General features: G+C 41.1%; 1 protein-coding gene across 2 annotated transcripts in view; it reads left to right on the top strand.

Moving 5' to 3' along the window:
- Positions 1–22,515, top strand: part of LOC122808811 — a 2,021,113-nt gene that overhangs the window by 1,965,711 nt on the left and 32,887 nt on the right. For both annotated transcript variants that reach the window (XM_044079872.1, XM_044079871.1), the window contains one exon: positions 9,212–9,282. In XM_044079872.1, the coding sequence (XP_043935807.1) occupies positions 9,212–9,282 (71 nt within the window). The remainder of the gene's footprint in view (positions 1–9,211; positions 9,283–22,515) is intronic.

Genomic DNA, 22,515 nt, shown 5'->3' with positions numbered 1-22,515 from the left:
TTAGGCACAAATGCCTGACAGATACAACAATCCCTACAACCATGTTGAGTACCCAGAAAAACAAACACGGTACAGTGATCTCTGTGAGGGATCTGTCTCCGACAATAACATTTCCCTCTATTCAGTGACATGCACAAAAAAAAAAAAACTTATCAAGTACGAAAAAAAAAAAAAAACCAGAAAAGGGGAGGGCCCCAACTGGGGTACTTACATGCCCAACATCCGAGGAAGAGAGACAGATGGTATGGCTGACAGCCCAAAGAATTAGCAGTAGTTCAGTACTTGGATGGATGCAATAAAGTTCCACGTTACCTTATGTCCATACATCCCTTATGTACCTCTGGCTTGGTTAGATTGAGGTCATACAGACATAATACACAAGGGGAGGACTCCAAGGCTTCGGAATGCTGGTTGGATGTACAGCTACTCTTGGCAGGATATTATATTAGTTAATAATATTGCAACAGTGATCATGGAAAGATATCAAAATGTTTATATGAAACATGTTTCATAAGCATATATATGCTACTTGCTTGTAAACAGTAAAAATGCCAAACAAAGCTCCCGGTTTACACAAACACACAAGATTAAGCCCAAAATTACAAAAAAAAAAAAAAAAAATTACAAATGTAACATCATTCAGCACATCAATTTACAAAATGAGCTGTATTTTATTTGTGCTTTCTTTTGTTAAATTTAGTTTTACTAGCAATTAAAAAAAGTCCCACACACTTAGAATTTGATCTGTCTGCATAAATATATATATTCTGCAGTTTCTTTTTAAATATCTTATATACATATGTTCTTCACTCTGGTTCCTGGTTTGAGTGCCTTTTCCATCAAGTCTGGACTCCCTCATTAAGCAAGCAAATCCTGTAGCTTTAGAGGGGGTGAATACCATTACTTTGGTTTTAGAGGCATTGAGTACAAGGTGATTTGTTTTCATCCATTGTTCTGTGGTTGAGAATGCATCTTGAGTAAGCTTTAGCAGTGTGGGGATGGAGGTAGCAGAGCAGATTATAGTTGAATAATCTGCGTATTGGATAATTTTAGTTGAAGGGATAGAGTTATGGAAATAGTTTATGAATATATTAAAAAGCAGGGGACCCAGTATAGATCCTTGGGGAACGCCGGTTGGGGTATTGATGAAAGGGGAGGTGGCTTTTTTCCATCTCACTGCCTGATATCTATTGGATAAGTAGCTAGTGAACCAGTTCAGAGAAGAGGGTGACAAGTTTAGCTTGGAGAGTTTAGTTAGTAATAAATTGTGGGAGATAGTATCAAAGGCTTTAGAGAAGTCTAGTAGGAGGGTAGAGACAATGTGTCCTGGGCTTTGTTCACAGCTTCCAGGAAGGAGAGTAGGGCGGTCATAGTACTGAGTCTTGGTCTGAAACCATGCTGTGTTGGAGTTAGTAGGTTATTGTCTAAGAGGTATAGTAGGAGTTGTAGGTGAATACACTTTTCTAAAAGTTTAGAGATAGGAGATAGAATAGCGATGGGACAGAAATTAGTAATATTGTTATTGATGCCTCCTTTGTGCAATGGAACAACAAAAGCCTTTTTCCAGATTTGGGGTACCAAGCTTTCTTGAATGGAATGGTTGATTAAAATGCTGATGGGGTAGGCAATGGCTTCAGCAGCTATACTGAGAAAGTAAGAAGGAATGTTATCAGGGGCATTAGAGCATGGTTTTAGTTTCTGCAGTAGTTTTTTTATGGTGGATGTGGGTATAGGTTTTAGTGAGAATGGTGGGGGAGGGGGGGATTTGAGAATGTTGATGATGGAGTGGAGATAGGGGGGATGGGCAGTGGTGAGGGGTGAAAAGTTGGTACGGGAGGATTGGGGTGTAGTGGGGGGTATGGTGGGGTTTGAAGATGAAAAGGATGAGGTTAGTTTGGAGATAGAATCAATGAAGAAGGTGTTGAATTGAGTGGCCAAGTCTATGTCAGGAGTGTTAGGGTCTGGGCTCGGGTTATCTGGTTTGTTGGGATTGAGGAGGGTAGACATGCATTTCCAAAATTTTTGAGGGTTTGTTTTGTTGTTGTTTTGGATTATGGAGAAGTAATTTTGTCTCTCGGAGATGATAAGTTTTTTTACTTTGTGAGTGTTTTGTATTCGTTATGGGCTAGGGGAGTCCTATGTTTCTGATATGATGAACATGCCTTATCTCAAAGGTGCATAGTTACTAGTGTGTTTTTTGTTAGCCAAGGGGCAGTTTTGTTTTTTATTCATTTTGTTTTTATGGGGGCTTGTTGCTCTAAGAGGTTTAGAAAAGTTGAGTTAAAGTGGGCGACAGCCTGTTCCAGGGGTAGAGTTTTTAGAGTGTACCAGTTGATTGCTTTTAGAGAGTTGGAAAAGGTAGTGGGGTTAAAGTTTTTTTGGCAGCGAGTAGTAATAAAATTGTGAGTAAGATGTAGGGGTGAAGTTAGTCGGTGTGTGAATGTGGGCAAGTGGTCACTAAGGGAATCAGGCAGGGTGCCACTATGTGAGAAGTAATGAGGGTGGGAGACTAATATCCAGTCTAGGATACTATCACTGGTGAGGTTTTTTGAGGGCCGAGTTATGGAGTTGATCAGTTGAGAAAAGTTGTAAAGATTAATGTTAAGTGGATTTGTGGGAGACTGTATTGCAGACCAATTAATATTCATGTCACCCATAAGTATAGTTTCATTGTTAATGTTATTGGAAAGCCAGGAGAGGATATCTTCTAGTGTAGAAATATTGTTGCCTGGGGGGATGTAGAGGGAGGCTATGCATATGTGTTTGTGTTTATTTACTTGAAGCAGAGCCGGGAGTAGTTCTGCATTATTGAATTGGGGAGTTGGTTTGTTGTAAGGGGTAACTGTTAAGGAGGATAGGTATAGAAGGGCTACTCCACCTCCTTTTTTGTTTGTTCTATCTTTTCTGATTATAGAGTAGTTGGGTGGAATTATTTCTGAATCTTTTATATGAGGTTTTAACCAAGTTTCAGAGATGGACAAAATGTCTGTTTTGTTATATGTAAGCCAGGCATGCAGATTAGGGATTTTGTTAACTATACTTTGGGCGTTTAAGAAGGTGAGTAGTATGGATTTATCCATTGGCGGGGATGAGGATGGGCCTGGGTTGGGGTGTATGTCTCCTAATAATAGAATAGAAGTCAGATATAGCATTAGGTTGGGGAGGTACTTTGTTTGCTTAGAGATGGGGTTGAGTTTAGCTAGATTTAAGGTAGTTGTTGTAGGGTTCGGATAGTTGTGAGGAGTAATAAGTTTATAAGAGAAGAAAAGATGGTGTTTTATGGGGTATAAGCATGGAGAGATTGGGAAGTGTGAATGTAAGACAGGTAGGTTAAGATGGTTAGTAGTATGAAAGAATGGAGTGTGGTTATAGTTAGTTGGCAGGGTCAGGTAGTAGATATAGGATATGTTGAGGAACAGTAGTAGATGAGTACAGAAGGATATGGCTTTTGAGAGCATAGTGGGAAAGGATATTGAGGGAAGGTATGCTGTGGGTGGCTAGTTTACTAGGTATGTGAGTTATAAATTTTGGGAGGAGACAAAGAGGGGAGGTATGGAAGAGTATTGGTGAAAAGAGGGGAGGAGTAAGAAGTGGGTGTGGAAGAGAGGAGGTTACTAGTTAGTTGGGGTGGGGTGATGGGTGTGGCTAAAGGGTATAAATGTAGAGGTGTTGGGGGTGGGTGGGAATTGGGGGCAGGGTAGGGGAGCAGAGTGAGCCCGCAGGGCGAACGGAGCGGGTAGACCCAAGGGAAGGCTAAGGGTGAACAAGAATCAATCTGTGGATCACTAGTAGCTGAAGGTAAGTCCAGGGGACAGGGATTAGGTGGGATGGGGTGGGTCTAGAGTTGAGAGAGGGGAGTAGAATAAAGTTTATTATAGATCAAAGCAGATAGCCAAATAAATAATTAAGAGATAGGAAAAATAAAGAAGTCATGAAACAGGAATTATGAGGAGAGGATGCCACCTAGTGGACAAATACTATAGTACACCTGTGGCTCCACAAGGACAGATCCCTTGAGTGGGAGGATAAGGGGGAGTCTTTTGTAGACCGCTGCAATTGTTCTTGTGTGGAGGGGGAGGATTAGAATAGACCAGAAAAGTGGTGGATAGCAGTAGTATGATGAAAAGGGCTGGCCCTGATTTCACAGATATGCAAGTCTACAGAAAAAATAAGAAAAGACAGTAGTTACTCTGACCTGCTTGTTTTGCATACCTGTCTTATTGAAATAAAATAAGCCGATTTTACCAAGGAGTTATGTGGAAATTAGGAAGACAATAATTTATGAGAGTAAAGGTTTAGTAGAACTAGAGAAACAGCAGAGCATACAAATAGTACAGCATCTAAAGACAGATTGCAGTTAGAAGTACAGAATGGGGGGGGGGGCAGCTAATGTTCTGAAACAATAAGAAAATCAGTAGGTACTTTGGACTTACTTGTTTTGCATACCTTTCTTTTGAAATAAAATAAACACTTGTAACCAGGAGTATGTGGGATTTAGAAAGACCACAAGTTATAGGAGAAAGGGTTTAGTAATACTAGAAAACAGCAGAGCTTTCAAATAGTTGAAACAGCTTGCAAAGGGAGACTGCTGTTAGAAAGTACAGTATGGGGAGGGGCAAACTAACGTCTGTGATGGAGTGCTTTACTTAAAAATAGGAATTAAACAAGGGCTAGCAATTAATTTGGTCTGGAGGATAAAACATACTTTTTGTATATTTTGAAAATAACACTCATTCCAAGGTTGCCTGATTCTGTTAAAGAGCACTGCAGGCCAATAGATCGAACTTGGCTTGGTGGGTATCCAGGGAAAGAAGAATTAAAAGGAGAAGCTGGGAAGAAAAATAATCAAAACTGTTAAAAAACAAGCTGATAACAGAGGAGTGGAAAGAAAAGGAAAAACTAGGTAATCTATACACAGATAAAGACAGAGTTGTAAGAGGAGAGGATAAATTTTTGGCCTGCTGACACGGACTGTAAAGTATGGCATAAAGCTAATGGGAATCAGTGTGTAAATACTATAAAGTATAGTATAGTATAAAGCAGAGTTGGCCATTTTTCCATTTATCTCTGCTGCATTGGATTAGTAAACTTAGTCTTTGTATGTAAACACTTAACCTCCATTGTTTTTATACACACACACACACACACACACATATATATATATATAGATAGATAGATATATACATATATATATATATATATATATATATATATATATATATATATATATATATATATATATATATATAGATCGGTCTACTTTGTTTGGTAGAAAACACATTTGTTCGAAATTCACTTGACTGAAAACTCATATGGCCGAAACTCATTTCATCGAAAGTTATATATGGCCTTTACCCCACTGTAGTGCAATCTTGGAGTTAGAATATAAAATAAGGGGGGAGTGTGGGGAGCACAGCCCCCCACTTATTTTAAATGTTTTAAACCATATACATATATATTGACAAGTGCAATGAGCAACTCTTTCCACAAGACAATATAAACTCAAACTTTGCGGGGAGTTACAGCTCCTCCAGCAGTAGGTTATTCTAAAAGCCTGAAATACACACTCTTCAGTTCCATCAAACAAAATCTTCATCTTAATGTAGGGTTTGGCTTTATTGGCTTGAATATACTTCAAGTCTTAGAAAGTAAAAAGTCATGGGTATTCAGAAGCTGAAACACTGGTATGTCCTTAAGGAGTAATTTGCACATCTCCCATGTGCCTCTACTAGAGTAGATTTAAGGAATTACATAGTGAAGACTGGCTTGCCTAGGTTTTTCTGAATGGTATGTTTATGTGACCTTTTTGCCCTTTGGTTTATATACACATATATATATATATATATATATATATATATATATATATATATATATATATATATATATATATATATATATATATATATATATATATATATATATATATATATATATATATATATATATATATATGGCTCTCTGAATCACAACTTATTTTAAACCCAAATAAGACTAAGCTTATGATTTTTCCACTTACACATTCTATTTATAACTTTACATTCAACATCACCTCCAACAATAATATAGTCATATCTCCAGTTAATCACACTAAGCTACTAGGGCTGGAAACTGACAACATAAAAATTTGACATACATATATCCAATACCATAAAGAAAGTGCATAAGAAACTTGCTATGCTATACAGAAATAAACAGTTTGTAACAGACTCCACTATAGCCATCATTGCATGTAACCACCTCTTCTCCACTGTTTTGTATGCATCAACAGTCCTCACCAATCTTAGAAAATCGGATCATTCTAAACTGCAAGCATGTTATAATAAAATTGCCAAATTTCCAACAAATTCTCCTCATAGAACACATCACTGCATTTCCCTTACTGGCTGGAACTTCCCCATCTCATTCTTTACAATCAACTTGTACTAACCCACAAATTAAGTCCCTACCCTGAAAAAAACCCTGTATTACAAAACTTACTACACCCAAGTACCGAAGGCAGGATCCTATGATTTAATCAAAAGCTCCTTTTAGATGTGACCAAAGTTAATAACTCTGCAGGTATGTCCTTCTATAGCTACATTATTGCCAAACACTGGAAAAGCCTTCCCACCAACATCACTGATTCAACTTCCACTGCTTACTTTAAAACAGCCTTAAAATCTCATCTGTTGCATTCTTGGCTCTGTAACTGCGATAGTCTGCTTGATCTAATTAGATTGGTACCCTGGAAACTGCATAATATTCCTAATAATGTAAATGTACTTGGGAATTGTGATGATTAGTAATTTCCTACTGCTCTAACATTTTTGTGATGTTTTTCAAAATGTCTTATGTATTTATAATTGTCAGTTGTTAATGTTTTACACTGTATGTGGAGCTTTTTTCCCCAGGCCTCCACTGAAAAAGGACCTATGTTCAGTCGGACTTTCCCGGTAAACAAATGAAAAATAATAATATATGTCTGTGTGTGTATATATATATATATATATATATATATATATATATATATATATATATATATATATATATATATATATATATATATGGGTCTTGGATATCCTGTTGAAATGATAGAATGCTGACACCCAGGAGATGTCAGAGCGCTGACTGGAGAAATATCAGCATGCTCTGCGAGATTGAACCAGAAAAGACTAACTACACCAACAGCACCTGTTTTGCAACTGGGGAAACCCCCCTGCACCACCCACACCCCCTACTAATTATACATACTAACTCCAAGGTCACACAATCCCTGAGGAAGAGAAATATTCCCCTACCCCAGGGATTGTTGATCTCGCACACCTGTCGACCACCTGTCTGTGCTGACCAAACAGTGCCAATCTCTTGGGTATCAGCATTACGTCTTTTCAACAGGCTGTCTGACACACACTGTATAATATGTAAACATGCGCACACACATATATAAACATGATATCTTGTGTGTTGGAGATAGTGTGCCTTTACAACTGAGTAAAGTGACTTTTGCTAGTAAAATTCTTGCAACACTTTAGATAGGAAATTCATTGTATTAGACAGTTAATGGAATAGTAATTGGAAACTGGCTCCTCAGTTAGAGGTTAATTGTGGACAAGATGAGGGGTTCTTACCAAAGATTCATAGATTTGGAAGGCTCATTATGGGTTCAGCCAGATGAAAGTTCAAATGAAGATTTTGTTTGGTGGAGCTGAAGGGCATTTTTGTCAGACATTTAGAAGAGCTGAAGGGGAAACCTAGAACTATGCCTGGGTGATGAATACCTCTGTAGACCTTATTCAAGGCACCGGAAATAATGCACATTTTTCTGGGGACTTATTTTGGGAAACTAAGTAAAATCTTTGTTTCACTTTCAGTTTGGTTTTACAGTAGAGAGTAGGGTTGCCACCCCTCCATTTTTTTTCCGGACTATCCGGAAATCAAACTGATTCTCTGGTAGTCCGGAAAACACTGTACAAACTATGGTATTCTGTTTCAAAAAGGAAACAGACTATCGGAGTTTGTAAATCGGCTGATTTACTGTTTTTTTTACAGAAAAGCATAGTAAATCAGTCAAAAGCAGGCAGCAGGAATGGGAAAAGGGGAGTTTCCCACTGTGTGATGTCATTGTGATATCACACAATGGGCAGAATGTGGGTGAGAGAGGGGGTGGGTGGAGTTACTGATGATGCCAGGGGTGTGGCTTTACTCCGGTTTTAGCCACGACGAAAGGTGACAACCCTAGTAGAGAGTCGATTATCCAAACTAAGTGGGACCTAGGGTAGTTCAAATAATCAAACATAAAACTTAACTAGATAAAAAAACTTTTAAAAATGTTTTTTTTTTCTGCATGCAGGAATACACTTTTCAACCATTCAGCAATTCCAGTGGACAATAAAGAATATTTTTCACACGTGAGCAGGCTACAATCTCAAAAAACACGCACAAGTGAATATGTATAATGTTGACATATTCAGACTTTATGATTTTTCCTACCTGAAAACTTTGGAAGGCTGTGTTTGGGTAATTGATGTTTTGGATAATCAGCGTTTGGATGATCGACTCTCTACTGTATTTTATATTTTTTATTTAAACATTTGTTAGTCAGATGGGTGCTTTGGTCCAAAGACCATGTTCAGGGATAACCAAGTCCAGAAGTCCAGTGGACTGCATTGCAAACAGAATACAGTAATATACAATGGTTTGAAATACAAAATAGCTAATAAAGAGCCCCCTTTTACAACTATTTAAAATTGATGAAATACAAAATGTACCAAACATGTTATTAAGGTGGAAACATCTCAGTATATATTTCATAAGTTTAGCAAGTTCTTAAATTCTGCTAAAATAAACCTGTGTTTTATATATCCCTTCTTGAGTATTTTATAGATTTACAATATATGTATTCAATTTGTGCATGTCCTGTCATATTCTGCCTTTACAGATCACTACAAAGTTATATGCTCTTCCCTGAGGTAATGCATTTCTAAGCCATGTAACTTTAGTGTTCTCTTCCAGTCACATTCTATCAATTAGAGATCAGTATAATGTCTGTGTCTCTGTGTATGTACTCTCTAGTTTGCATACATATGTAGGAGTCATGTTTCTTCAGAAAGATTCTGATTTTTGAGGATCAACTTAATCTCCATAAAATTCTATTTTCAACCTGAATACTATAACATAAGTAAACTTTAAAATTTGTCCCAGCTAAACAAGCATATTTTTGTCTACATTGTAGAAGTGAGAAACTTCGCTGGATATCAGCACTGACATTTCCAAAGAAACAGCTGACCTTTGCAGAATATCAAGGTAAGACTGTCAAGACTAAGGGTTGTTCTGCATATAAACCTTTTATGAATGAAAGGAACATAAAATATTAATCAACTGTTTATAACAAGATGACTGAGTAAAGTCAATAATACCTTCCTCTGCCTCTTAACTATAATCCTTAAAAGTTGTTTGTTCTGCATTTTAAACTTGATTTTCACTGTCACTTATTTTAAGTGTCTCTGCAAATGTTAGCTTCCTGGCTGGCAAGATAATTGACTTCTACTGTTTGGCCTTACTTTGAATTGAAAAAAAAAGTCCCAGTTATGAGTACCTGTTCAGTCTCAAAGGAAAAAAATCAAAAACAGGAATTCTTAAGTAATATTTCACAACATATATGATGTTTAGCATATTAAAAAAGCTATATTTCTTGTAGTTCTCTACTATAAATGCATTATAAGAGATTTAAAATACTAAAATATAAGTAAAATTATAACAGTACATTAATTATACTGCCAGAGTATTAAAGTCACCTCAATTCATAACAGGTATGAAAATACTAAATATTATGGCATCACAGGATCATAGGAGGTTACTAGGCTAACGGCCCCAGGGCCCTTACAAGCCTAGCCAAGTTCAACCTGTGTTCCCAAGGGTGTCTGGTTCAAGCAGACACTAAAATCAGCACCTTTTGCCCCTGTCCAAGAGGGACACAGGTGGAACCCCTGGGGTGAATTTGCAGTTACTCATCCAATCATCCAAACTGCACTTAAATAGGGCGAACGAGGGGCTTTGTTTAACATGAATAGGAAGCTTGTTCCAAAGGTGGGGCAACTTCTGTGAGACAAATCTGTCTCTCCAGCAAGTTCTGTTGATGTCACATACCAGGTTAAGGTCCTTTGAGCGAGTGATCCCATGTGCCATTTGACTTGCGAATGTGCAGCATTTCCATTAAAGATGTGTCAGAGATTGCTCTATATGCAAGACACAGGTCTCCTCTGAGCAGTCTGTATGACACAGAGTAAAGTGACAATGATTTCAGTCTGTCCACATAAGACAGATCTTGAAGACCCTGAATTTTCTTAGTAAGGAACCTTTGTGGTCTCTCAAATTGCTGCAGGTGTTTGGAAAGGAACTTACCAAAGGGAGCTCTCTACTCTATTATTGGCCCAATGAGAGAAGACTAAAGGGGGGTTATAACGTCTTTTTTTCTGGATGCAATTCCATTTACTTATGAGATGAGCAATATAAAATGCCCTTCTTACCACTGTGGAGACATGGTGATTGAAGTTAAGGTTGCTGTCAACCTGTGTGCCCAGACCTCTCACCACTGACTGTGTGCTTAGGACATTGCTATTGATGTGATAGTTTACAGGAACATCACCCTTGGCTAAGGGGATGATGATGATGATGCATTTTTTTTTTGCATTCAGTTTAAGACCATGACTTTGGCACCTGTCATTAGTCTGCATAAGACCTTTTTGCAGGATGTTGACATCGCTAGAGGTTTCAGTGATCACTCCCACTTTGCAGTCATCAGCAAACTTTGTCAGCCACAGTCCTTTAGTTTTAGCCTGTATTTTGTAGAAGTAGATTCCTAACAGTAGGGGTCCCAGAACTGATACCTGTGGAACACCACTGGTTACAGGTCTGCTGGAGGAGGTTGAGTCCCCTATTTTGACCGTATGAGTTCTATCAATGAGTCATTTTGCAACCCACCTGACAATATATGGGTTGATACCCAGCTGGATGAGTTTATCAATGACGCGTGAGTGGGGGATTGTGTCAAAGGGCTCGGCTAAGTCTAGGTAGACTGTATGCACTGATTTGCCCTCATCTAGGGGGGCTTTGATGACTGCCTCAAAGAAGTCCACCAAGTTTAACAGGCATGATCTCCCCTTGACAAAGCCAAACGGGATGGGGTTGAGCATTTGGAGATTTCCTATATCTTTGTTAATAAGGTCCATGATGAATTTGTTCCATGGCCTTGCTGATAAAGCTGGTCAGGCTAATGGGTCTATAGTTCCCAGGGTCCATGGATGCACCCCCTTTGTGCAAAGAGATGACAGTAGCTGTTATCCATTCTGCTGGGACAAAGCCAGTGCTTAGGCTGTGACTGACAAGTGTGCTCAATGGTGATGCTAATTCCTGTTTTAATCCATGTAGAACACAGCCCAGGATGTTGTCTGGTCCCATAAAAGCTGTGTTTTTGGCCTTGGAGAGGGCATTCAAGACCTGTTCCTTGGAGATACTAGGTGGGGGACAGGTGTTAGGGATGCATTGGGGTATATGTGGCGGGGACAGGGGAATGAAGTTTTTACTGAACCTGTCAGCCAGCAGGTTTGCTATATCCACAGGTTCTGTATATTACTAATAGTTATTTGGTGGCTTCTTGAATATAGTTATGAATCCCTTTTCTGCCTATTCTGTTAATAAGATTGATCTCTGCAATCTAGCATGATGGCTATATAGAGTAAATGCAGTCATTTTGAGTACTTGTATGGCAGTAGAAGAAGTACATTTTACCAGTGGAATGGAGTCATATTTCAAATTCATGCATTCACTGGTAACATTTCTCTGATTAACCTTTCACTTCTTGAAAAATTAGTTAACTAGAAATGTAAAAAACAAAAATACTAATTATTTTCATACAATATTGCTAAAAATGAAAGACAGCAACATAAACGACAGCCACATAAGCAACAGCAGATCAATCATCACAAGTTCATAAGCGTCTACTATGCATGCAGTCTAAGAGATCACTGAAGAGCCCAGCCCTATCATCCAACTGCCTTGGAGCAGTATCTGGTTAAATTACATGCTCAGAGTCACACATTAGGCAAATGGAGGCTGAGGGATTCAAACCTGTACAAGAAGTAGCAGCTCATTAAGAATGCATAGCCTCAATCCTCTGTGTTGTCAGAGCTAATGAGGGCATTTATGCAGAAAAAAAAGCAGTATATCAAAACCTTTTATGGCCTTTTTTTTTTTCAAGAGAAATCTAGCCCACCTCTACGAACCATCATTAAGACTAGCCATAAAAATGTAGACAAACCATTACTTTGGTTGACCCATAGTGGCAACTTATTCCTCAGGCTGAGAATACACTGTTTCTCTGTAAATGTAATTTCCAAAGACCTCTGTGCACATTTTTGTTCTGATAACTCTCTCTTCCTCCAAGTAACGTCAGGCATGGGCATGGTTTTGCATGAATTGTAAACTGAGCAACAAAAACTGACCATGTAGAAAGTACAGTTGAGATGTTTGAAAGATCACTTGCTGCAGTAGTCTTAGTTATATGGGTTATATTCTTCCACCTTCCAAAGCTTCAGGTCACTTCCCACATGCCCAGATAGTTTCTCAGCTCAAGCTGAGCTGACTAAAATGACAGGTTTTAGCCCCAAGCCCTTCAGAGCTTTCATGCCAACTGAGAGAGGGAACTAATGCCTAAGAGAATATTGCTAGGAAAAGAAAACCATGTCCACACCCTGGCATAAAAACACCTGGAAAAAATGGGGCTGGAGAAAGGAAGCTGTTACAGCAGCAGTGATCATTCAAACATATGTTGTCATGGTACGTTTACTTACACAACTGTACTATGTTCTTCATATTGGTCACTGCTGAGGTAGACTAAGGTAGATTACCATAGCTTAGAATAACCAAGAGGTGGAAGGGGAAAGGTCCAGAAACTCCTGCAGAATAACCCTAGCAAAGCCTGTCCTGGACCTGGAAAAGGAATCTAGTTTATACTGCTCTGTAAAAGTATGTACAGAGGAAAAAGTTGCTGCTTCTAGAATACGTCTAGAGTCCAACCCTTTCCAAAAAGTCAGAGATGAAGGCAAGACCTTGATAGAATGTGCCTTGACCCTGCCTGGAATTTTTTTTTTTTTTTTGCGGTGGGGGAACAACAAGATAATAGCCTGGGGGAACCATTCAGAAATTGTCTACTTTGACACAGGTTGTCCCTTCTTCTTCCCTTCACAAGAAATGAACAACTAATTGTCAGTTCTGAAAAATTAATTTCTATCAAGCAAGTACCAGAGTTGTCTTTGGATGGTTACCTATCAAAACATCTACTCTTCATAACATCTAAACTCAAAACATCAAGACCATAACATCTAAACTTCAAAACATCTAAAACTCATAACATCGAATCTCAAAACATTGAAAACTACAAAGCAACTATAAATAACATCCCACAGAGTTTTTACTATGTTAATTTCCTAACCCCACTATAGTGCATCCTTGAAGTTGGTATATTTAATTTACGGGGGTGTGGAGGCAGAGCCCCCCACTTGGGGGATGCAGGGGGCTTGCTTCCCTGCATAAACGTAGCAAACAGTGTGTGGGATGTTATTTATGGTTGTTTTGTAGTTTTCAATGTTTTTAGATTCAATGTTATGAGCTTTAGATGTTTTGAAGTTTAGATGTTATGTTCTTGATGTTTTGAGTTTAGATGTTATGAAGAGTAGATGTTTTGATAGGTAACCCTATGGACATCCATGGTATGGAATATCCTTTCTACCTCACTTTTAGGTTCTGGAAAGAAAACAGGGAGATGGATAGTTTGGCTTAAAGTAGACTTGAATACCACTTTATGCATAAAAGAATGTTTAATTCTCAAAGAAGCCCTGTCTCTGTGAAAAATGAAATGAAGTTGACCTATGATAAGAACTTGCAACTCTTTCTTCTTGCAGAGGTCAGACTAGTCAGCAAAACCGTATTCCATGTTAAGACCCTCAAGTCAGCCAGATGAGCTGGTTCAAATGGAAGTGTTAGCTTCTCTAACACAAAATTAAAATGCCAAGGAGGAGCCATCAGTTTTCTGAGAGACTTCTTATGTAGCACCCTTTCAAAAATGTTTTGTACATGAGAATGCATTGAAAAAAGGGATGCTGAAATGGCCAATAAATGAAGCTTGACAAAGGAGTTACGATAAGCCATACCCTAGTAACTCATGTAAATACTGAAAAAAAAACAGAGAAACACTAGCTCAGAATGGGTGGTGGTTATTTTGCTGGTACCAACTAGAAAACCTTTTCCATTTGCTTATATGATTTTCTAGTGGCAGGTTGTTTTGCCTGTATTAGTTTAACCTGCTGCACAACCTCAGTAAACATGTGCCCCAAAGAAATAAAGACCCCATCTTCCAGGCAGTTGGCTGCAGTTGCTTGGAGTTGGGATTCTTGTGTGAGTAAATCCAGTCTGTGAGGAAGCTTGTGATAATTGCCCAAGCCAATTCCAAACGAAGGGAGAACCACTGTTGCCTGTGCCAGAATGGAGTCACAACAGTGATATTTGTGGATTCCTTCTGAATCTTCAGAAGTACCCTAGATATGAGTGAAAAAGCAGACAGAAACAATCCTGTCCAAGGAAAATAAAAAGCATTTGTCTTCTAGGACTTCTTGCATGGAGTCCTGGAAGAGAATTTTGCGAGCTGATTGTTTAGAGAGGAGAGAAAAAGAAATATCATGAGGAATCCCACTAATCTGGATCAAATCTTTGAAGATCCCCGATCCAATTTAAATTTGTGAGGGCCAATGTCAGTCTTGTTCAGCTTGTTTGTCATACAGTTTTGCTCTGATAGAATGTGCGATGCCTAGAGAGTGAGATTGTGATGTAAAGTTATATCACAAGCTAACATGACAAGTCTGCATATGAGGTAAGATCTGGTTCCCCTTGCTTGTTTAAGTGTCACATCACTATAGTATTGTCTGTAACTTTATGAGGCGGTCCTAGGGATTACAAAACATTCAGAGAGTTAAGAGCCTTTATAAGAGCTAACATATCTTTTTATACTTATGTACTTTTGTCCATCTTTCTTGTCTCAAAGGCCTTTTACTTTTATTCACCTTGATATACTGCTCCTCAAGCAAAGTCCAATGCGTCTCTAGTAATGACTGCTTTGGAGGAGTGAATGGGAGACTCGATGCAAGAATATTTGATGTCTCCACCAAGGTATTTCTCTTATCACAAATGCCAGAACTGGAGTCTAAAAAGACAAAGGGTGTTGTTGATGCTGGGACCAAAGAGACATCAGATACCATTGCATCTTTCTTATTTGGAGTTTTGCAAAAGGTACCTTGAGAATCATGGCTGTCATGAGACTCAGAATCTTGAGGTATTCCCTAGCTGTGGTAGATGTCTGTGTGGAAAGCCCCAGGAATAAATCTAAATACAGATTTATTTCTTCCTGTGGAAACAGCTCTCTGTGTACTGAGGTGTCTAACAGGCATCCCAGAAACACAATCCTGTGTGATTGAGTCAAAAAAAGATTTTTTAATATTCTCTTAGAATCGCAGTCTGTGTACAAGATCTCTTACCCAACAGTGAGATTCCTGGAAATTTGAAAAGGACTTTGTAAACATAAGCAAGTCTAAATATGGAAAATGTAAATACCCTGCAACGAGTTAGAACTAGAGCTAGAGACTGTGAACAATCTTGGAACAGTAGATAGCCTAAAGAGTAAGGCAGAAAATAGATAATGTGATCCAAACAAATAAAACTTAAAGAAAAAAGAAGTTATGTACTCACCATAACGTTCCATCTGAGTAGTTCTACTTCATTTGTCTTCGACCTGTGGGATACCAGATCCATAGCGGATCCGAGCTGGCAACTTTACTAGCATCTGCTCCAAGCTCCTCCCCTTACCCATAACACACCTCTGCTACCTTCAAACCCCCAGATCAAGTTTGCTGAATCTTATACTGATAACCCGACCTGAAAAAATACTTGTGACCTATAACTGCAACCCGTAGGCTGTTCATATGCCAAGGTCCGGAGGAAGGGGGGAGGGACGGTTGAAGACAAATGAAGTAGAACTACTCGGATGGAATGTTATGGTGAGTAAATAACTTCTTTATCTGAAGTAGTTTACTTCATTTGGTCTTCAACCTGTGGGACAGAGTCCCCAGCTACTAAACTCCTGGGAGGCCCTCATGGAAGGATATTCTGGAGCACTGTGGAACCAAAGGATGCTCTTCTTCTGGAAGTCAAATTCAATTTGTAATGAGAAATAAATGTATGATATGAGGACCAAGTAGCTGCAGAATAAATATCATCTAAAGAAACTCTAGACCAAAAAGCTGCAGATGTAGCCACTGATCTAGTGGAATGAGCTCTCACCTGACCCGAAGGAGACATGCCTCTGAAGGATGCATGAAGAAATCCATCTAGCAATAGTGACCTTGGAGATAGGTTTCCCCAACAAAGGTTTATAGAAGGATACAAACAATTAATCAGATTTACAGCAATTTTTTGTCCTGTGTAAATAGAATCGTAACTGCCTGTGAACATCCAGCAGGTGGAGTTTGTATTCCATCTTGTTAGTAAAATTAGGAAAGAACACAGGCAAATTGATAGTCTGATTGATATTGACTGGTGATGCCACCTTAGGAAGAAAGGATGGATTGGTCCGAAGGGAAACCCTATCTTTGTGAAAAATCATATAAGGAACTTTGATGGACAAGGCCTGCAGTTCTGAAACCCTTTTGGCAGAGGTAATAGCCACCAGCAATGCTGTTTTCCAAGATAAATATTTCAGATCTGCGGTTGCAGCAAGTTCGAATGGTGAAGCAGCCAAAGCTTGAAGAACCATAGTAAGGTCCCATGGGGGAACAGGATCCTTGACCGGGGGGGGGGGGCATAACAAAAAGGTACCTTTACACAGTCTGGAGGAGGCGAGAGAGGCAGAATTCTCACCCACATGAAAATGAGAAATGGCAGCCAACTGAACCTTGACAGTAGAAGAACTAGCTCCGTGTTGAAAAATATCAGCTAGAAAATCAAGAATGGCGGAAACAGGAGCTGTGAAGGGGTCTAAACTCCTTTGAGAGGCCCAAACAGAAAAACATTTCCACTTGCTGCAATAAACCTTACTGGTCGAAGACTTATGAGCAGCCACCAAAATAGACCTAACTGAGGAGGATAATCCAGGAGTCCTAGCAATCACGGGAACTAGAGCAGCCAAGCTGTGAGTTTCAAACTGTCCAGATTCTGATGAGGAACCCCTGAAAGGGTGTGAAATCAGATCCTGAATGGGATCCAAGATCCAAGGCAGAGCCAGAAGGTGAGCCCAAAGGAAGGGAAACCATACTTGGCGAGGCCAAACCGGGGCAATGAGGATCATTTTGCTCCCCAGTCGACAAGCTTTCTGTAGAAACCTCAGAATAAGAGGTTCTGGAGTGTAAGCATACAGAAGACTGGGAGGCCAAGCAAGTACTAGAGCATCTCTGGGAACTCCCCAGCAGGGGGTTCAGAGCAAAAAACTCCCTGCACTTCGCGTTGGAAGAAGATGCAAAGAGATCGCGGCAAGGTTGACCCCACTTGCAGAAGATCTGTTCCACAACTGAAAGATTCAGAGACCACTCGTAAAGCATCAAAATAGTCCGACTTAGCCTGTCCGCTAGGATGTTGGACTGTCCTGGAGTGTGCATTGTGATGAGAAAGCGACCGGTGGAGATTGCCCATTCCCACCCTCTCATGGCCTCGTGACAAAGAGAGTAAGATCTGGTCCCTCCCTGTTTGTTGATATACCAAATCACTGACATGTTGAATTGTAATCGTTCCCAGAAGAAGAAAGGCATGAAGGGTCTGCAACGCTAAAAGGACCACCTTCGTCTCTAGAACATTTATGTGCAAGCTGGTCTCCACAGGCCTTGGACTGTCCTGCCCGAACAACCCCCCCCCATCCAAGTTGGGAGGTGTCCGTGGTCACTGTGGCTTGGGCCGGGGCTGGAAAAAAGGGTCGTCCCTCCAAAATGTCCGGAGAACACTTCCACCATATGAGGGACAACCGACAGACTTGACTGAGTTGAACTGGATACGCCAATGTAAGTTCCAACAGGGGCCATTGTACAGCTAGAGTCCACTGTAGAATTCTCATATGTAACCGGGCACACGGGAAAAGCGATATGGTCGCCGCTATTGAGTCTAAGGCCCCAACACTGGTTCCACCATTGGAAGATGAGAATGGTAGATTAGAGAGACATGCATCTAAAGGTTTTGTACCCTCTCCGAGGTCAGGAAGATTTTGCACTGTAAAGTATCTATCTTTGCGCCAATGTAGTCTATCACCTGTACAGAATCTAGGAGTGATTTGGATGCTTTGATTGTGATCCCCAAACACAAGATAAGGATCAAGAAATAATCCCTGGTTTGGGAGAATAGACGCCTGGTGGGAGCAGTGGGAAGCCAATCATCCAGGTACAGATAGACCTTAATCCCCTGAAGCCTCAGGTGAGCCGGTACCACCACCATCACTTTGGTGAACACCCTGCGGGCTGTGGTCAGACCAAAGGGTAGTGCTCGAATTGGTAATGATTGACTCCTAGCCAGAAGTGGAGGAACCTCCTGGAGCTTCTGTACATTTGCATGTGATAGTAAGCATCCTGGAGGTCTAACGAGCACATCCAGTCACTCTCTTGCAGGTACGGCATGATGGACTGTAGTGTGACCATCCAGAACTTCTCTTTGGCAACTGACAAATTCAGCGTAGAAAGGTCAAGAATGGGCCATAAGCCCCCCATTTTCTTTGGCACCAAAAAGAACCTGGAGTAGAAGCCGGATCCAGACTGATCTGGGGGGACGGTTTTGATGGCTCATTTTTCTAGCAGCTTGGAAATTTCCTGTGCTGCTGCCTCCCTTTGTGAGGGTGGTACATCCATGAGGTGTTTGGGAGATTTGGGGGAACCCACAAAGTGGATAGAGTATCCTCTGGATGTGATCTGAAGCACCCAGCAGTCTGATGTTATGGACTCCCATACCTCTAGGTGCAAGGACAATCATCCCCCGACTGCCTCTAGAGTACAGCAGTCAGGCCACCCCACAGGGTTGCTGCCTGGGTCTGTCCAAGAAAGTTTCTCGAGACCCAAAATTCCTCGGACCCCTTCTGCCTCTGTGCCGGCATCCATTCTGTCCCCCTCTGCCTCTGGAGGAATAAAAGCCCTGAGTGTCCCGGGAAGACTGTGACTTCCAGAACCACATCTTCTTTTGCCTCTCTGGTTCTGGGAAAAAGACCTTTGAGGGTTCAAGAAGTGGATCTCAATGGCAGACAGTGTCTTCCTGTCCTTCTCACTCTGTACTAACGTCTCTTTGATGGTCTTACCAAAAACAGTAGAGCCGTCATAAGGGGCATTGGTAAACGACACCTTGAAAGGTTCTGAAAATTGACATAATCTAAGCCAGGCATTATGCCTCATTGACATGCCGGACCCAGCTGCCCTAGCTGCTTTTTCAGTATCATGTAAAAAGAGTCACATGGACATGATGGAGACTGCTTTCAAAGTAGCCATCCACGTGGAGAACGAGACCCTGTCCTCCTGTGACATAGACTTAGGGGGAGACTCCTCCAGCTCCTTTACCAGGTTGCATTGGAGTCTCCTTGGGAGGTGACCTGGGGCAACCTTCCCCATCATCCAAGTCCGTATCCTCGGTGAGGGACTCAGGGGAGTCCAAGTGCCTCCTCTTGCATGTATGCTTGCGAGGCACCTCCGATGGGGCTCTCCGGGGGGGGACTCGCAAGCCACTTATTCCTCAGAGAGAACCATCTGGGGCTCCTCGAGCATGGGCTGTCTCTCTGGTAAAATGATGGGAATCATAGAGAGAGCTGAGGGGGTCGGGGCAGAGTCCGAGGGGACAGTCAGGGGTCTCAATCCAGCAGAGAGAACCCTTTCTACCATGTTGAATGCCGAGGGAGAATGAACCACCTGTGGAACCAATAAGGAGGCCAGTCTCCCCAGATCCAATGAGAGAATCAGAGCCGGGCCCGAAGTGGACGGAGCTCCGAGGGAGGGAACTTGGCCCGACAAAGGCGGAGCCGATGAAATAAGTTCCACTCCCTTGGATCCGACACCCACGCTCCGGCTCTGAGAACAGCTCGGATCAGAGCTGGTCGGATCTGACACACTCCAGGCAGCTGTCAACATCGAAGAAGCAGGTACGCTGACCCCCTGACTAAAGCCATCCTCGGATCCGAATACTTCAAACCCAATGGATGGATCAGAGAAGGAGAAATCAGTTGGAAAAAAGGAAGCGAGCTCCCCCGTCCTGAGGGAGAGGGGGTTGGCAAGACCCCCCCCCCCAATCTGGATCTGAGTACGAATGAACCTCCTCATCATTTTATCCATGTCGACTTCAGATAAAGATCAGGTGGATCTCAACAAAGCCACGGACTCCGACCTTGCGGGTCGGGGCACTGAGGCCCTAGATGCAGAGCATGTCACCTCTGGCTTCCGGGAAAACCTTGGAGGTCAGAGACGAGGGGAGTCACGGATCATAAGAGTCTTGACCGGTGAAGGGAGGTCCAGAGACGTCTTATGTTTTTCCCTTGACTTCGACTCTCTCTCCTTCTCTCTGCCCCTTTTCCACAGGATTTTGCACAGGTGGTTAAGTCCCAGCCTGGGAGGAAGGAGAAGCCAGGGGAAGAGAAGGAGGACAGGCACCACAGCAGCCGCTGTGACCGAAGCCGAAGATGAGGCAACTGTCTCAGAAGGGGGAAGAAGGCCTTTCAGGGCCAACTTGGCCTTCCTGTCTTTGATGGTGCATGGGTTAAACCCTGTGCATATAGTGCAGTCTGTGCTAAGATGGGCCACTACCAAGCACATAACACACAGAGTGTGGCCACCTGCAGGGGATATCTTATGGCCACACTCAGTGCATCTTTTAAATATCAACTTATCAGCCATAGTATCAGTGGAAAGAATAACTGAAAAAAATATTTCTTTCTCACTGAAAACACCCACTCACCACAATCACACACAGAACCCATTGGGGGGGGGGAGCAAAAACACACACACAACTACTCTAAACTAAGCTAACAACTCTAAAATTAGAAAAACTCGACACATCATGCAAGGGGAGGAGAAAGGGGAACCTACACCATCACTAACTAAAGTTAGAGTGAAAATGAGACGTTCTAAAAGTTTTATACCCACTTGAAACCTGGAGCTCTGGAGATTATGATGCTTCAGCTAGCCGCGGCAAATGAGATCTGGGGGTTGGAAGGTAGTGGAGGTGTATTATGGGTAAGGGGAGGAGCTTGGAGCTCGGAACATATGCTAATAAATTTGCCGGCTTGGATCCAATACGGATCTGGTATCCCACAAGTTGAAGACCATATGAAGTAAACTACTTCAGATCAAGTGAAATCTGGATGAACAGGAATGTGACGATATGGATTTTTTAAATCTAAGGTTACTAAAAAAACTCCGATGAAAGAAGGGATAGCAGGCTGTAAAGTGATAGCATTTTGAACTCTGTCACTATCACAAACTGATTCAGAAACAATGTAAAACTGGTCTCCAGGAATTTTCCTTGTTTGGCACTAAAAACATTATTGAATAATACCCTTTCCCCAACTAGGATGGAGAGACTGCTTCTCTTACCCCCTGACATAGCATATGACATGTAGGACAGGAGAGGGCAGAAGAGTTTAACCTGGTGAATGAGGAAGAATTCCCTGGGAAGGAGGAATTTCCTTCCACTGACCTCTGCACCCTTGATGGATCACATTCAGAAACCATTTGTATGAAGCAATACGTTTCCAAAGAGACAGAAATGAAGATCCAGACTTTCTGGAAGGGATAATGGACTGCCAAGGTGGGAGGTGGGAACAAGATCCCTTGTATAGTCATTCTACCTTTTTGACTGTCCTTTGTTTTGGGTGGTTCCATTTTTCTTTTTGGGACCTTTCTGCCATTGATATGAATGTACGCTTACTAGCGTTCTGCTGAGACTGTTTATTTTTTCTTGTCAAAATGGGATGAGGAAGCAGAAAATCCCCTGAAAAAATTAGAGAAGGAGGGCTGAAAAATCTGAGAAATTCCCTAAATCAACTTACCAACCTTGAAACAGATTCATAGATTAATACTAGGCTAACTGTCCTTGTGGACCATTAAATGCCAATTACCCCATGTGAGATTCAAACCCTGCACTTTTTCTTTGTCAGGTAAACACCTTAACCATTATACCAACCGCCCACCTCCTCTGTTTGACAACATCTGCAGTAGAAAGTCCAAAAACTAAATCTCAACCCAAAAAGGAATTCCAGTTATAATTTTTGATATTTTCTGGGAGATTCTGAGACTGCAGCCAGACAAAAATCCTCAAAACAGTACCAGTGGCAACAGCCCTAGAAGCAGTGTCTACAGTGATAAACACAATTTAACCAATGAGTAGTGATCTGAGAAACAGAAGAAATTAGTCTACACTAAACAGATTTTCCTTCTCAAGAGAAACTGCACCCAAAACATTCTTCATAACTTTCATGATTAGTCA

Source organism: Protopterus annectens, chromosome 8.part0 (assembly GCF_019279795.1).
Source record: "Protopterus annectens isolate FY-2018-M chromosome 8.part0, PAN1.0, whole genome shotgun sequence".
Taxonomy (NCBI): domain Eukaryota; kingdom Metazoa; phylum Chordata; order Ceratodontiformes; family Protopteridae; genus Protopterus; species Protopterus annectens.
The sequence above is the reverse complement of the archived record's forward strand: the minus strand, read 5'-3'. Positions and strand labels throughout refer to the sequence as shown.